At 42.7% G+C, this 15,282-nt stretch overlaps 1 protein-coding gene across 1 annotated transcript in view; it reads left to right on the top strand.

Annotated features, from left to right (window-relative positions):
- The window catches only part of ARHGEF28 (Rho guanine nucleotide exchange factor 28), a 127,394-nt gene extending 113,176 nt beyond the window's left edge, over positions 1 to 14,218 (top strand). The window contains exon 37 of the mRNA XM_059834418.1: positions 13,704 to 14,218. Coding sequence (XP_059690401.1) covers positions 13,704 to 13,864 — 161 coding nt within the window. The 3' untranslated portion in view covers positions 13,865 to 14,218. The remainder of the gene's footprint in view (positions 1 to 13,703) is intronic.
- Positions 14,219 to 15,282: the final 1,064 nt, after the last annotated feature.

The raw sequence follows: 15,282 nt of genomic DNA, 5'->3' as shown, positions 1-15,282 counted from the left end.
GAACGTGTTGTCAAGGAGTTAATCACGCCGTGTTCTACCATATGTTAAGCACTATGCAGTTTAGCTTCAAAAATATACTGAAATGGAAACAGCTACATTCCTCCAGTGCATAATTTTCCATTCATATTTTCTAAGGTAAGACATATGTCTCTTCACATAGGTAGCGTCATGATTATATATCATTGTTTTATGTGTATGGGAGGGAACTGCACTAAAGACCTTCAGGCAAGTTCCCACAAAGCTGAAACTGGCACAAGTACACTCGCTAGCAAAGGTGTGTCAGTCAACAGGAGGAAAATATGATTGAAAGAAAAATGTGTTAATGCTTTACACTAATGGTTATGAAATTATCTGCATGAAAGAAGACAAGTGCTTTGGCTAATTAGGAATCAGGGGAAGTATAGGTTTTGTGTCAGACTAGACTGAGAATTGAATAAATTACTCTTGCATTTAATTGACATGTCAGGTTAACTAGCCAAAGTGATGCCTAAGGATTTACGTATGGATTCACCTCTTTGATTTCAGGAATCAGTGCAATTTCGATTCTTCAAAGCTTTGAAGTGAACAGCATTGTTCGCTGGTAGTGCCTTTTTTTTTTTTTTAATTCAGATGTTGTAGCTACAGAAAAAGAGTTGAAAAGTGATAGATCTGGAAAACTGCATTGGAACTTGATTGTGGGAAGTTTTTTCTCCCAGACATTTGCAGTGTTAGCATGAAGGATCTTTATGCATGATGTAGCGAAAAATATAGTTTAAATCTTTATGGGGAGCATAGAAAAACCTGTGATTTCCATAAACAGCCAAATGCAAAACCAGGGAGCAAAAACAGGGCTCTATTTGACTAATGTGATTTTAATCTTTTTTAAAGGACAGAAATTTGTACATGTATGCATATAAGCAAATAAGATCGTTTGATTTTGGCAAAATAATCCATTTAGAGTGGTTTTCATCAAAGAAAGTGGTTTCTAGAGATGTAAAATATTTGATTTGCAATAGAAAAAGCAAAAAGCCCAGAAACAATATGTAGTATTCTATAACTCATTTTTTTTTCCTTACTCTTTATAAGAAATTCCCTTCCTATTCCTTAAGGCAGATTGTGATTGCTCTGTTGAACCTGTTCTTAAAACTGTAGATCAGATTCATTTGTTTTAGTTTTCCATTGGTAATTGACATGAGGTTTAGACCAGTACGTTATTTTGGGCTACCTTAACATTGGTTATGGCCTAATGACATTGTATAAAAGTACCTGCATATGTTTGCATCAGGGAGGTTGAGGACGGTGCTGTATGGGCCTGGCTCTTTTCTCATGTTTGTGTAAGATGAATTTGTTGCAGTCTGAAGAGGTATACAATGTGAAGCTCCTGCAAGTGTGATTAAAAACCAGGTGAAATATGTTTTGCACTACAACGTTAAAAAGCCTCTGAAGACATACAAGCTGTTTCCCAGTGGTTACAAGTCAGCATGGGATTTTGGCAAAGGGCGAAGCTCAGTAACTCAGGGCCTTATTCAAAGAAGCATAGCTACTGCTGCCAGCGCGGGAGGTGGTATTGAGGACTTTGTTGAATAAGATTGCTTTCATCACTTGGAACCTGTTAAATAATGACTAACTCCCACAAAAAAAATCATCACAGTTCTGCATATGTGACCGTTGTGAGTTAATTTCTGTATATTGCTGCTGTATAAACAACTGAGTACATCTGACCTGCTCATCTTCTCAGCTGGAACGTAATTGTGTCCTGTATAGCACACATTTTACACATCTCTTGTTTGAACAGCATCCTTCGCAGCCAATGGCAGGCCAAGCCCTTACCACCTGTGGAATGGCATGTGAAGATGCTTTTCTGCCTATTTTGAGTTTTTCTGGTGTGTTTCACAATATTTTTCATAGTGCCATTTCACTGTTTGCCCTGCACAGTGAGCAAATTCTTTTCTGTTGTTCTTTCACTTGATAAGAAGGAAGGAGGGAAATCTTTTAAAAGTAAAGGATGACATTACCATGGAGCTCCCCATTTGTCAGGGAGCCTCCTGAGCAGATGTGGTATTTTGAGCTACTTTAAACTTTTTGTCTTCTTTAATTGAGTAGATGCCAAATTGAGAACATACAATTAATTCCAAATTGCCCTTTCTGTGTTCAACACATCCCTTCTACTCTTAGCATGGATGCCTGCATAGGTGAGCACAGAGCCCATTCAGTGCTCAACATAAGTTATAACGAGAATAAAATGAAATGGAAAGATACAAGAATATGAAGTAGAGTAACATCAGCACCCGTATCTCCCAAGTTCAAAATTGCATCAATTTATTAGAACAAGTAAGATATTACTTTTAACTCTGCAGCAGATAACAGCAAATTTGCTTCCTCCCCATACCACAGAACAGAGTTTCGTGCTCTGCCATAAAACATCAGTGTCTGCGGGATACTTGGTGGAAGTGAATCACAGGGGAAGTATTTTTTTCCTTATGGGAATAACACCGCCATTTGTTTGAAGCAGATGGCAAAAGGGATTAAATCACATGGCAGTGTGATACCGAAGTATATTTCAAGTAACACTTGCTTTTCAGCTTTGCAGCACTAGGGTTTTGTAGTTCTGTTACTAATTTTCTCATCTCAAAATACTTTTTCTCATTTCTGAACATAACCACCGTAGATGCAGCAGTATTACATAATTTTTTAATTAAGGCAGTTAATGATGTTCTGGTTTTATTTTGTATGCTAATGTAAGTACAGAATTTCCTGTGTAATGCCTGTCTGATTTTATTCTTTCTAATATCTTCTCATTTAAAGCTCGTTCATTAGGAGGGAAGTTTAAAATAGAGCACATCTTTAAGGTGATGAATGGAGTGAAGAGATTGTTCGTCCCTGTCTTTTGAGGTGCCACTGGTGTTGGTGTAAATCTGCACACCATTCTCAGGGTTTCATTGCCTGCAGACTTCTTAAACAACAACAGGATGATAGCCAAATCTTTCTCATTTTCCTCATTTTTATGATTCCAGCAATTTCAGTGCCGTGGTTTTTGAAGTTAGTGGAGTTACTGGCATCAATGAAACTGGAATGGTTTGGACCGTATCTCTTACACGCAGATTTATTCTTTACCTAGGTAAGGTTGTTCCAATAGATACAGGTTTCAGGGAGGTAGAAGGAGGGAAAGGAGCACGTTTGAAAGGAGCAGAAGCCCCTGGGCAGGGGGTCTTTGGCCAGATGACTGGTTTGTAGTGAAGCAGCTCCAGCTCAGGGTTGTACAGAGCTGTGACTGGCGGCAGGTCCGCAGGGAAGGAGGTGATGTCTCAGGAAGAGCAGTCACAAAACAAGAGTCTTGCTAATTGTTGTTTGATGTCAGGAGGATACCTTGGGAGGTCCGTGTTTTCCTCAAGTAATGTGATCTGTGGGCGGAGACCTGGTTGCGTGCCCTGCTTTAATACATTAACAATGTTTTGTATATGTTTTGTAGTGGAGTTAGAGCCTGAAATAGATGCACAAGTATGAATAAATAATGCATCCTAATGGCTCAGAGAAGATGTTTATGGATGATCAAATTTTGCAAGACACTGAGTATGCAAACACACCCTGTAAAATCATGTAGCTGAATCACCAAGTGTATGTCTGGCTTATTTTGAAAAGTACAATCTCATTTTAATTATTTAGTATAATACTTTACATATTCCAGGAAATGGCCTGTAGCATGTTGTGTAAAAGTAATGAAGTCTTAGTAATATGAAACCTCCTTAGCAGCATCTGCTGTTAAATATTTATTGAGAAACTGGGGAAGATTGTCTGTCTTTTACTGGCATTCATCACAGGAGCACCCGATTGCCTTCCACATAAATTATATTGGCTGTAGCCAAACTGCTAGAGGAGATTTCATGGAGTATCTTGTTCTGCCTCCCCAGATGCTATAGAAAACTTTCCTTTGGGTGTAAATTTTTGGTGGGGCAGTAGAGGGGAGGAGCCTTGGTGCTGGTATGGAAGTTGGGTTTAGTTTAATCAAATAGGAAGATTTGCAACAGTCACCTGCCGAGATTCCTTGAGTGTCCCTTGGAAGTTTGATCTAGAGCTGGAACATAAATGTTACAAAAATAAATGTGATTTGGCTGTATTTGTTTAGGGTCTGCCATAGAAAAAGCAAAGAAAACTGTGTGCCTTTAAAAGTCATTGAATATATTCCGTGTTAAAGAATACATGATAGGGGAACTAGTATATTTGGCAAGGATGAAAAGAGATTTTTTTTTTTTCTTTTTTTAATTGAGAAGCTGTCTCCTATGCAGACGAACTTGCCATTACAGCACAGTGGCAAGGGGAAGGGGATGAAGGTCCTATGAAAGGCTTCTGTGCTAAGCACAGGCAGTTTTGAACTGAAGGTGAAAACGGATGCAGGAGGGTGTTTTAAAACATAGCATCACTTTTTTTTTCTGCTCTGGGGAAGTGGCTCGCTCTCTGGAGTGGTGGGATGGGACCGGTGCAGACCTGCAGCACGTGAAGCAAGGGGGTGGGAAGGCACCACAGGGAGTCGGACCAAAGCAGAGCCGGGGTCTACAGAGGCACAGCTGTGGGACTAGAGATGAAGAAAACTTGTAGTAAAGGCAAGGTAGAAGGAGGTGGTGATGAATTCAGGCTTAAGAGTAAGACCAGTGTTGCCCATAGTGGAGGGAAGTGGGAGCAGAAGCAAGAAAAGTGGATCCAAGTATGTTCCGTGCACTCAAGGAAAGCACTTGGCTGAAGGGATGAAGGCACATGCTTATTTGATAATTGTGCTTTTTTCTGGCTTTGATGTACAGTTTTCCCTTTAGCTTTTATGCAAACTGTTTTCACAGCAGCTATATGTTCACAGAGCATTTAGCGAACAATTAAAAAGGGCACCCATTTCAAAATACTTGATCACACCCTGAAACTTCCTATGCTTACGGTGCAAAACTTGGGGAATGTGCAACTTTTCAATTTTTGCTGGTTTTTTTAATGACTGCAAGAAGCAAACATCAGTGCATATACTTCCTGCCGACCTGACTAAAAATGGATAAAATTGGCTATGCTAATACTCAAACTGCAGTCAAAATTAACTGCTATTTCCCTGTGTTTTGAGCTCGGGGGAGAACAAGTATGTCTGTGACTATCTGATAAGAGACTTCTCTCAGATGCTCACTCTTATAGTAATGCCCGTATTTTTTCCTGCATTAATCAATAAGCAGCAGCTTCTATTGAAAGGTAAAATTAGCATGTAATTGATTTGTAACAGGTGCTTTGCCTTAATTTTTGCTTCTGCAGCAATTCTATATATTGGCTTAGTATTCCTCTGCCACTTACTCTGAGTTTTGCTCTCGTCAGCTTTTATGAGTAAGAAGTGATGGATCTGGTCTGTTACTGGGAAACTACCCTATAAAACCGGGGTGCTTAGGAGGAGGCTTGAGAGTGTTTTATAAATGAGCTCCCCTTCCGGCTTTTGTAACAGAGTTGTCCCCTTCTGCTACTCAACAAAATATCTGCCGAAGTCCAGAGCACAGTCCTTTGTGTTGCACCTGAAAGACCAGCCAAAAGCTGGGGACAAACCAATTGTTTGCCAAGGTCTTTGATTTAATGTTTATTTCAAAGCAAAATTGTAGTTTAAAAAAAACAAGCCCAAAACCATAAAATATGAAGCAAAGTTGATCAGCACGATAATGTCTGTCTGTGGTAACACAGAGCTCAAAAGAATAGTTTTGATGTGTAAATGTCCCCTTTTGTTTCAAAGAGGGTGAGTTTATGTGCCATAGACACTGTTTTTTCAGAGTTAATGCTAACTGTTTCTCTCTTTGGGAGGGAAGGAGAGGAAGCTTCACCGCAGTGTTTTACCTCCAGGGTGCAAATTGGGACAGCAGGCAAGGGAGGCATGGGGATGTGCTGGCTGGCGGCAGAAAGTGAGGCTGGTTTCATCATCTGCTGAGTCTTTGGAAATGCTGCTTGGGTCTGTAACTTTATGGGATTTCCATTTCTCCAGCAAACATTCAAGCAGGAGCGTTACCCACTGACCCAAGTTTGTTTTGACTTCAGCCCGCTGGCCAAATCTGTCTTCTGCAGATTATGGGGCAGGGGGTAACAGTTGCAGCCCACTTCAGATACACCGGCAGTAGACAGCCGAAGGAAGAGTCTGCGGGAGTTTGGCCATGCTTGCCCACGGTTGTTGTCAGCAGACAGATGGGCGCCCCTGCCCCTGGAGAGGTGCCCTGCACGGGCGCAGTGCTGGGCCGGGTGGAGCAGTGGCCCTGTGCCGGCAGCTGGTCACGTTCCTTGTAATCCTTTGTAGGAAGGGTGTTCTTGGGGTTTTACGGTTATTTTCTCTTGATCATTTGAGTGCAGCTGTGTTTAATGAGCTGGAAAAGAAGTAGGTCAATAAAACATGTGTTCGTTGTTAGCAGAATACCTGTTGGACCATGTGTGTGTCTGTAATTGACCATCTAAAGCTTCAAAGCTTAGCACAAAGACAATTTAATAGGGAATTCATACCTAAATAAATTAATATTAAGCAGAAGCAGACAGCTGGCAGGCAGTATGCCCTGCCAAGGTGAGACTGTGGGTATTTAATGCACAGACAAGTTATGATTTCAAGTCAGACCTATTTTTAAGTCTCCCTTATTGATATGCATTAAAAAACAGCATGCCAAAAATAGTTTAGAAGCCGTGTGCTTTATAGCCAGCACAACTGATAACATAGCCATATAAGTAGGGTAAAATTTTAAATTATTTCAACCTAGGGGCATGCTATGAACTTGATGCTAAAGTGGTATCACTGGCAGTGTCTGAGCTTGAGATGTTTTTAAAATCTTTGCTTTGATAATACCAGTGTTAGAAGTAGTGTGTTTACTGGGCTTTAATAAAAGAAAAGATGGCTGCATCATCACATGACTCCAAAACCTGGAGCTTTAAGACAAGTATCAAATAAATGAGTTGGAACTATTATGGAGCTTTATGATAAAGCAGTTTTGGTGGAATAAATGTAAATTTTGTCTTAGCCAAGAATTTGGTCCAAATTCTCTAGACCAAACTTCTCTAAAGAATTATAAGGCAAAACCTGAAAACTCAATTGCATTGTTTTACCTAAGCCAACAACTAAACAAAGAACAGAAATATGCAGAATAATGGCATTTCCAGTAATTTTACCATGAGCAAAAATGCAAAGTACAGATGTGAAGAAGAGTTATGGTGCAGACTTTATTCATCATAGACTTTGAATTCTTTCTGTTCTCTGTCTTGTAACAAAAAAATGCACCAAAAGCTGATGAGGATAATTAACGTAGATTCTACTACGCTATAATTGCTCATCTGCTTTTTGTGAAAAGACCTCTTATTCATGAAGGTGCTTGTTTGCCTAAGAAATGCAGCTGCTGCTTTTTCACAGGGTTGGGCTAGTTAAAAGTAAATAGCAGCATTAAAATTCTCAGATTGATTTCCTGCCTTATTCAGTCAGCTGGGAAATGGATTAGAATCCCCTTTCCGTGGTAGCTTCAGGGTCAAAGTATTTTTCCCAGTGTTTTCTGAGACCTGGTACCAAATCCAGTTCCCGCTGTGAAATCGGATTTACTGAGGTGCGAAGGCCTGGTTTTTCAGTGGTGTTTGAGATCTCGACTCCCAGTGAAACTGCTGGGAATTGTCTTCAGATCCTCAAAGCTTATAGATGCCTTTTCTATACCAAGTGGTCTGAACCCATGCAGCAGCGGCCGTGTCCTGGCTGTTCCGCCAGTGGGCTAAGGACTGCGCTGCCCCGTCAGGTCCTGTGCGGCCGAGTAGTGTTCTCTTTCTGCCACCAACCATCAGCTCCATAAACAACTGAACCTGCGGTATGGAAAATCCATCGCAAATTGGGAAAGTCTTAGTAGGCACTAAAAAAAAAGTAATCAAAACGGATCATAGCACCTTTCACAGGTAGGAAGGGGAAAGAGGCTGAGGTGCCTGGAATTCCCTGGGGAATTGGCTGTCACTCATGAATCTGCATGGAAACCACTGGGAGCACCATTAGAGACAAAGAGGTGCCGTGGGATTTGCCGGTGGGGACTTTCAGTGGAGCTCCCGGGAGTTAGGCTGCCGTTGCCATTTGCTATTGGACTGTAATGGCAAATAAGAGCCTGTTACCCTTGAATTCCTTTGAATATCCCAGACCTGGTAGACTTAGCACTGGTTTTTAGGTGTCTCTGCTTGTGCTTTGCGTTATGCATGAGTGCCAGTGGGGGGATTAAACACAGCAGCTCTGCCATTTCAAATAGCTTTGGCCTGAAGTTGATGTGTCAGCTGTCAGTCCAGATGAACTTGGTATAAAAACTGGTTCCAGTTATTATAAATAAACGGTAAAACTAAAACCTAACTACATATTATTTTCAGAGGAGTAATGGTTTTAAGAATCTTTAACATGTCTGTTGCTAAAAGTGGCATAACTCTTCATTTAATGAAATTTTATTTTGTAAAGAGGGCCAACATGTGATGCAGATCTCTGAAAGTCACAGCAAATTAATTCAGTGTATATATATGTAGTTTCTGCAAAGTCTGTGTGGTGAGTTCCCCCCAAACGTCCCTTTTTTTTTTTTTTTAAAACAGCTGGGAAGGAAAAAACCCCGAGTATCCAACCTGGCCTGACCCAGCTTTGAGCAGGAGTTTGAACCAGAGGCCTCCTAAGATCCCTTGCAACTTGAATTACCCTGTGATGCTGTGAAATTAGGGTCAGAGCTGGAGGAAGAAAACTGAGGGCTTTCTGTTAAAAACATAGAAACTTGAGAGGGTTTTTTTGCCCGCAGTGTTTCCTAGTGCCTTGATAATGTCTTCCTATCCTTCCCACAATCATCACTGTGGGCATTCCCGGCTTACCTGAAGAGCTCTGATCCTTAGGGGGGAGAGAGGAGGAGTAGAGGAGAAAATCCATGGTATTTATTTGATGTGGAAAAGTGCTTACATCCTATGACAACAGACAGAAGGTGAGAATCAGTGTGACTAATGAGTTGTTTACTTGGCTTTTGTATCCCACCCTCCAGGAGCATGGGCTGTGTTTGTTTTGGTATGTATTGATCTCAGATTCCTGCAAATGCCATTGCTTTGTCCTTCACCTTCCGAGCATTTTACGGGATGCCACTAATCCTGTCTCTTAGTGCTACAGGAAGGGTAGGGTATGGTAGTTAGGATGCGGAATGCCACTGCTTTTTCCAGTACAACATTTGCACGTTTTTAGCCAGGAGCTGTCGTTTCTCTGAGTTTGGACCCAGACCCCATTTGGAGAACTGAGGTCCCCTTAGAAACTCCCATGAAAGCTGGCTCCACACGCTGCAGGCCCTCAGTCTGAAGTTATTGTTACATTTAGGTTGCCTAGAAAAGTATTTTTATTTTGGGGGAGTAGAGTGTCTCTGCAGTTTCCTGATACCTATCCTCATGGTACCAGAGCTAAACTTGTGGAAAACGGGGAAAAAATTGGGTTGGTTTTTAATGTTGGATTTGGCAGTATGTGTCAGTGTGCATGAGGCAATTTGTGATTTTTTTTCCAGAATTTGGTAGAAACAGCCTCCAACTCCTTTTGAGAAATGGTGGGGGAGACAACAGGGAATGCCTGGGTTTTCTTTATTTAATAGAATGGTCTCAGCTGAGGTAGAAAGGAGAAGGTGGACTTAAGTGGTATTTTGTGCCGCGGCTTGGTGCTGCTGGGCTGAACAGGCTACACGGCCCCAAAATGTTGAAGTGCTGTCACAGATCACCTAATACCTGGCCCCCAGCCTCAAGCACATCCCTCTTTGCTGGGAAATTTGGCCAGCCCAACATTGAAAGAGTGGATTTTTCTGGTTTGCTGTTCAGTTTTGTCTAGGGTATACATGGTGCAGCTGAGGACCTGGCTCTTTAGGAGAGAGTTACTTGGAGTGTTGTAGGAGAAATAAATTTTGTGTAACTGAGAAGCAGCAAAAGGGTGTTTCAGTTTGCACATAAACTCCAGGGGCTGGGACGTGGTGAGATGCTGACAGCCCTTGGCAGCTGCAGAAGAGGGAGGGAGCGGGGACCTGGAAGTCTCTCAGAAGGCCCTGTGGAAGAGTCTTAGCTACAGCTCAGCTTCGTTAAAGCTTTGGAAATCTGGGAATATTTTCTGCACTTACATAAATACGAAGGAAAAATTGCGTTCCTTAGGTGTAAATGAGCAAGAGGAAGGCTGTGGCCAGGTACAGGCATCTTCGCTTGTCCTTTCTGTGCAAGGGGTGCAGGATGGAGGCGGCGGGCAGAGCCCAGCCCAGGCAGGGGCAGTGGGAGCACTTTTGCTGGGTGCTGGTGATGTGGGTGCTGGTCTGGTGGGCGCGCTGTTGAGCTGAACACAGCCTGCCTGAGCATCACTCTGCAGGATGGAAGGGAGCAGAAGAAAGGATAAGTAAATGCTGAATTTAAAGAAAGGGAATAATACAAAACTCATTTTGTGGCTGATGTTGGCCGGTGAGTTACAATCACAATGACGGAGGCTCATGGTCCTTATTTACCTGGCTCTTGATCCATACCGACTTCTGACTCAGCCATAGTGCAGCAAAGAACGGACCTGGAGAGGGGCTGAGGAGGTTCCTGTGGGTGCCCCGGCTGCCTGGGGAGCACAGGAGAGCTTCCTGGCTGTTGCTTTCTAGTAGCAGCCCCCCTTCACCAGCCCTCCTCTGCCTTGCTGTCTGCATGGATAATTGGTTTGTCTTCCTTTTTTTTCCTTTTTTTTGAGCATCCTCAGCTCTCAGAGTTCTTTAGTAGGCTGCAGCTGATGCTTTCAAGGCTGGTTCTGAAGGGTTCTTCACTGTTTTGGGAGAGCATTTGAAGAGGAGGATTTCTGCCACCATTCTCCTGCGTGGGGCCAAGGGCAGCCCATTTCCCTGTGCAGCACTGGGGCGCTCAGGGGAGGTTTCATGGCAGCTGTGGCTGCTCTGCGTAACAAGAACTGGTGCTGGCTGGTGGATCGGTCCGCTTTTCCCACTCTCCCTTCACCTGAGGCTGTTATTACCAATTCTGGCAGTTCCTCCACCTTCCCTGAGCAGCTGCTCCGGGCGCATTGCGCTGCCGCCTGCCCTGCGGTACCAGCTGGTCTGCCGGCTGGGCTGCTTCCAGCATGGCACCAGGCAGGGAGACAGCAGGCACCCTCCCTGCAGGCAGGCTGAGTATGTCGGCCTGGGGACACATTGTGCTTTTATTAGGCAGAGCCTGTGTTGAGTGCCACCCCAAGCGCAGCCAAAACCAGCCCCTTCCCTCAGTTGGATTAAGCACAACCTTTCTAGCGCGAGAAGCCACTCGTCACCCAGCAGCAGCTGGGCTCTCACCTCCTGGGTGCTCTCCTACTGCTCAGGTTCTCTGGATGCAACAGAATTAAAAAAAAAAAAAAGCAATAAATCATTTATTTTGATAGTGACGGAATCCGATTTGTTTTTCCAGAACGCTGGCAGTTTCCACTGCTCAGCTCTGCTGCTTAGAATTCTAACAGTTAATGAGAAATGGTTTGGAAACAGCTACTGTTGTAATTGGTGAAGCAATTACTGTTTAGTTTTGATGGTGGAAAATAACTGCATGTAAGGTGTTTCTCTTTCTTTTCTGGGTTTTTTCAAATTTGTAATTAGGCTTCTCCAATTATGTACTTTATAAACTTTGGAAACAGATCTTTCAACTAAGTGCTTACTGCGTGCTATTCTTATGCACATAACTTTGTTAAGGTGAACAGACTCACAGGACTTAAAAGGAATATTAATGTGGGTAAAATTAGCCTGAAATATAAGTGTTTAGAGGTGGAGGACCTTTCACTGGTAGGGCTCTTTTTAATAAATAAATAAAACTAAAGTATGCAGTTTCCCTAAAGAAAAGCAGATGTAGGATATTTCTGGTTTCTTCTGTTGCTGCGAATTGTAATCTTTTTCTAATATGGCTATCAAAAGGAAATAAATGCAAAAGTCATCTTTAACAAAGCAGGGCTGTGCAAGTAAGTTAGGGAGTGAAATCCTGCTGTGTTACGTGTAGCAAATAACTCACCTGCAATCAAGACTTACTCTGGATTTTCACCAAGACTGAAACTTGATCCTTTAAATCCAGTGTAGAACAGTAAAAGAAAGGGAATTTGGATTTAATTTTCTTAACGTTTTGTGTCATCCCACTATGACCAAGCACCACTTGTGTATAAATGCCTTGCCCCTGCCACCAACTCTGCAGTCTCAGCAGCAGGTATAACATCCAGGTTACTCCGGGAGCTGAAGCCCCAAAGCCTGTTTGCTCCCCGCAGCTGTGTGAATATCAAAGAGGAGACGCTGAAGGCAGAGGCAGTGATATGATGCGTTCCCACATGCCCATCGCATAATCATCTCCCACCGCTCCACATGCCCCGTGGCAGGAGCGGCCAGGGAGACTAGGCTTTGCAGGGTGCCAGCAAGCTTGTTTTGCCTTAAACTCCTGCCTCAGTGAATAATGCGTCGAGGGCAGGTGTCATTTTAAATTGCCACCAGTTAGTGTGATACAGTGTGTAAAAAACCCCTGAAATATCCCCTTTATAATAGATTTTCATTGCACATACATGTGAGAAGGGGTGTGGACCAGAGCAGGCATGAAATGTCTTTTTAGCTCTCTGCATGTTTGGCCAAGGCTCAAAGGACCCCGATGCTGGGTTTGCTTGCTTCTGGCATTATCTGTGCTGTAAGAGGGGTGCCAAGCTCTCCTTTTTCCTGCAGAGTCCTTTTTTGCAGAGGGAAGAATGAAAAGTTAACTCTCCTGATGTAATAGCAGAGGTCGGTTGGGCTGAGAATCCAGTGAAAGTATTGCAGTCTGTCCATTGCAGACTTTTCTCATCCCTAGCTGTGAGGATACACGCTCCCTTGTTATGCAGCTTGTTTTTATGGTAAAAATGCTTTGCAGATACAAAGATGTAGAAAAGCTAGCTACTAAGGTGTAGTTCCTGAAGGCCTGAAGTGGTACAGAAAGCTGACTAGGGAGAAAACCCAACTGTGTCTATTTTTTTTTAAAGTAGCGCACAGATCATCACAAAAGCCTTCAGAGCTCAATGCCAGAAAACAAGTACCTGATTCTCTGCATTTGCAGGAGAAAATTGGAAAGATAACATATGAAGATCCTTGTGAAATAATTTCTTAGTGTTTGGGTGCAAGTATTATCCCCATGTCACACCTAGAGGATTGAGACAAGACTAGAGTAGGTAGTTTGTGCAAATAAACACAGATAAACTTGGCAGAAAAGGCTGTATCGTTATACATCTGTTATAGACTGCAAGTGCCAGTCAAATAGACTTTTAATGGGGTTTACTCAGTTGATTGTTTTTAATCTGTAAAAGGAAGGCTTGCAAATAAAATTCTGTGTAATGATGGAAACTGTATTAATTTTACAATTGTATTATTAGTAATAAAGATACTATTATGTCCTGTATGTTTCCCTCCAGCCCAACGCTGACAGCATTTATGCCTTTCCATTACTGTGTGTCTGGTTAGTGAAGTATGGGTATAAATTTCTTTGACTGTAAAAATAGTGACAGTGATCATCCCTTGGGTGACAGTGTGGATAGACTTGAACAGATTTCAGTAAATTTGGGTGATGTACCTGTCATCAGGCTGAAGTATAATTCATAATACAGCAGTGTGTTCCTTTCTAGACAGATGCAGCAAACTAGAAAATGGTGCTAATGAAAATGTTAGAATTTGCTCTTTATGATGGCACGGGCATGGCAGAAGATGCATTATCACATGTCCTTCTCTTGTGCGTTACAGATCTGAACGCATCACAGACCCAGGGTCCCCCAGCAAGCATTCCAAACCAGGAATCCATGCAGCCACCACGGGTAGACGCACTGCTGCTGAACCACCAGCCTGAGAGCCTGCAGGATGCAGAAAGTGGAGACAAAGTAGAGGAGAGGATTGTTTACCTCTGATAGCTCGCTTTTGAATCTCAGTAGCACTTTGGAAATAAAATTTTGTTTGCTTGTCTAAATGTCCGTAGTTGCTCTCTGTATGACCAAATGGCTTTAAGGATAGTATTTAATATTCAGTGCAAGATTTTCCCCATGATAAATATAACAATTAAGTTATTTTGAAGCCTTTGTTTTATAATCGTTAATTTATGACATGATTTCAAATGCTTTGCAAGAAGCAATGGGTAGCAGGGGAGACGTAACATCTTGGAATTGCAAAGATGCCACCAAAAGCTGTGAAAGCTAGTGTCGATTTTCTCTTGGGTCCTCTTTTTAAAAGGGCAAGCTAAGAGAGATGGGCCTGCTATTTGAGATTTCAGAGTATGGATCAGTAACCTTCTAACAGTTGTGATATAAAATGAGAAGACAGCAATGTAAGAATGATGGTTATAGTATCTGCTGAAATGTGCTATGTACCCTTAACTATCAGGTCGTTTTCCTTATCCCCTGGCTCAGGAACTGCTCAGAAGAGGATGTTTTTTATGGTATCAACATAATTGCATAATTGTGTGTGTTTGCCCATGTCCCAAAGCTTATCATAATTTTGGTACTACTGCCAGTTTCTGTGCAGAGATGCTGTAAATCAGTTTGCTATTGTGTTATAACTGTACCTCATTTCGGTAAGTGCCCTTATGCATTAAAATTTACCAGATGAAACCATCTCACTGGTCAAAAGTAATGAAAAGGGAAAAATAGTAGGCTTTTAGTTAACGGAACCCTTCTGAAACTCTGCTGCTTTCCCATGTAGGAGTCAGCTAGCTTCCTGCTTTCAGGTTCAGGGGATCATCTGTGCATTAGGCAGTAAGAAACCAGGACCTGTTTCGTGCCTTTTTGTCTCTCAGAAATACTTGTACACTTCTGTCGAATTGAATAAATGTTCTGTGCATTTCTGCAAAACTGTAACTTTGATTCATTGTCAGGTCCTCCAAAGAAGTTTGAAAACAGGAGGAAAAAAAATTAAAATCTCCTTGCCTGATTTGCACTCTGCCTTGCTGCAGATGCACGTGCCTTGGTCCGGTGCAGCCAAAGCTGTGCTCCAGGCACCTCAGCTGGCAAACCAAGGATGTGCCTATTGGAGCAGGCACAGGCAGCCCTCTGGATGGGCCAGGTGCTGCTTGGGGTGGCTGACGGGATCAGCAGCAGTGCAGCAGGGATGCAGCTGCGCAGCTCCTGGATGAAAGCTGCCTCACATCTGCCCAGCTCATGGGGCAGAGGAGTGTAGGATTGCCCCTACCCGTTTGCCTGGATAGGTGCCAAGCGTCGTATGGTTTCCATTTTACTCTAAATCTCTTGCAGGGGGCAGAGTTTTAGATAGTAGATGTTTGTCAGCAAGGGTTACCTGATGCGGAGGGTTGTCTTCCAGGGACTGGTGTGCTATT

The sequence above is a fragment of the Gavia stellata genome, chromosome Z, assembly GCF_030936135.1.
Source record: "Gavia stellata isolate bGavSte3 chromosome Z, bGavSte3.hap2, whole genome shotgun sequence".
NCBI lineage: Eukaryota > Metazoa > Chordata > Aves > Gaviiformes > Gaviidae > Gavia > Gavia stellata.
This window is presented reverse-complemented; position numbering and strand designations above follow the sequence as displayed.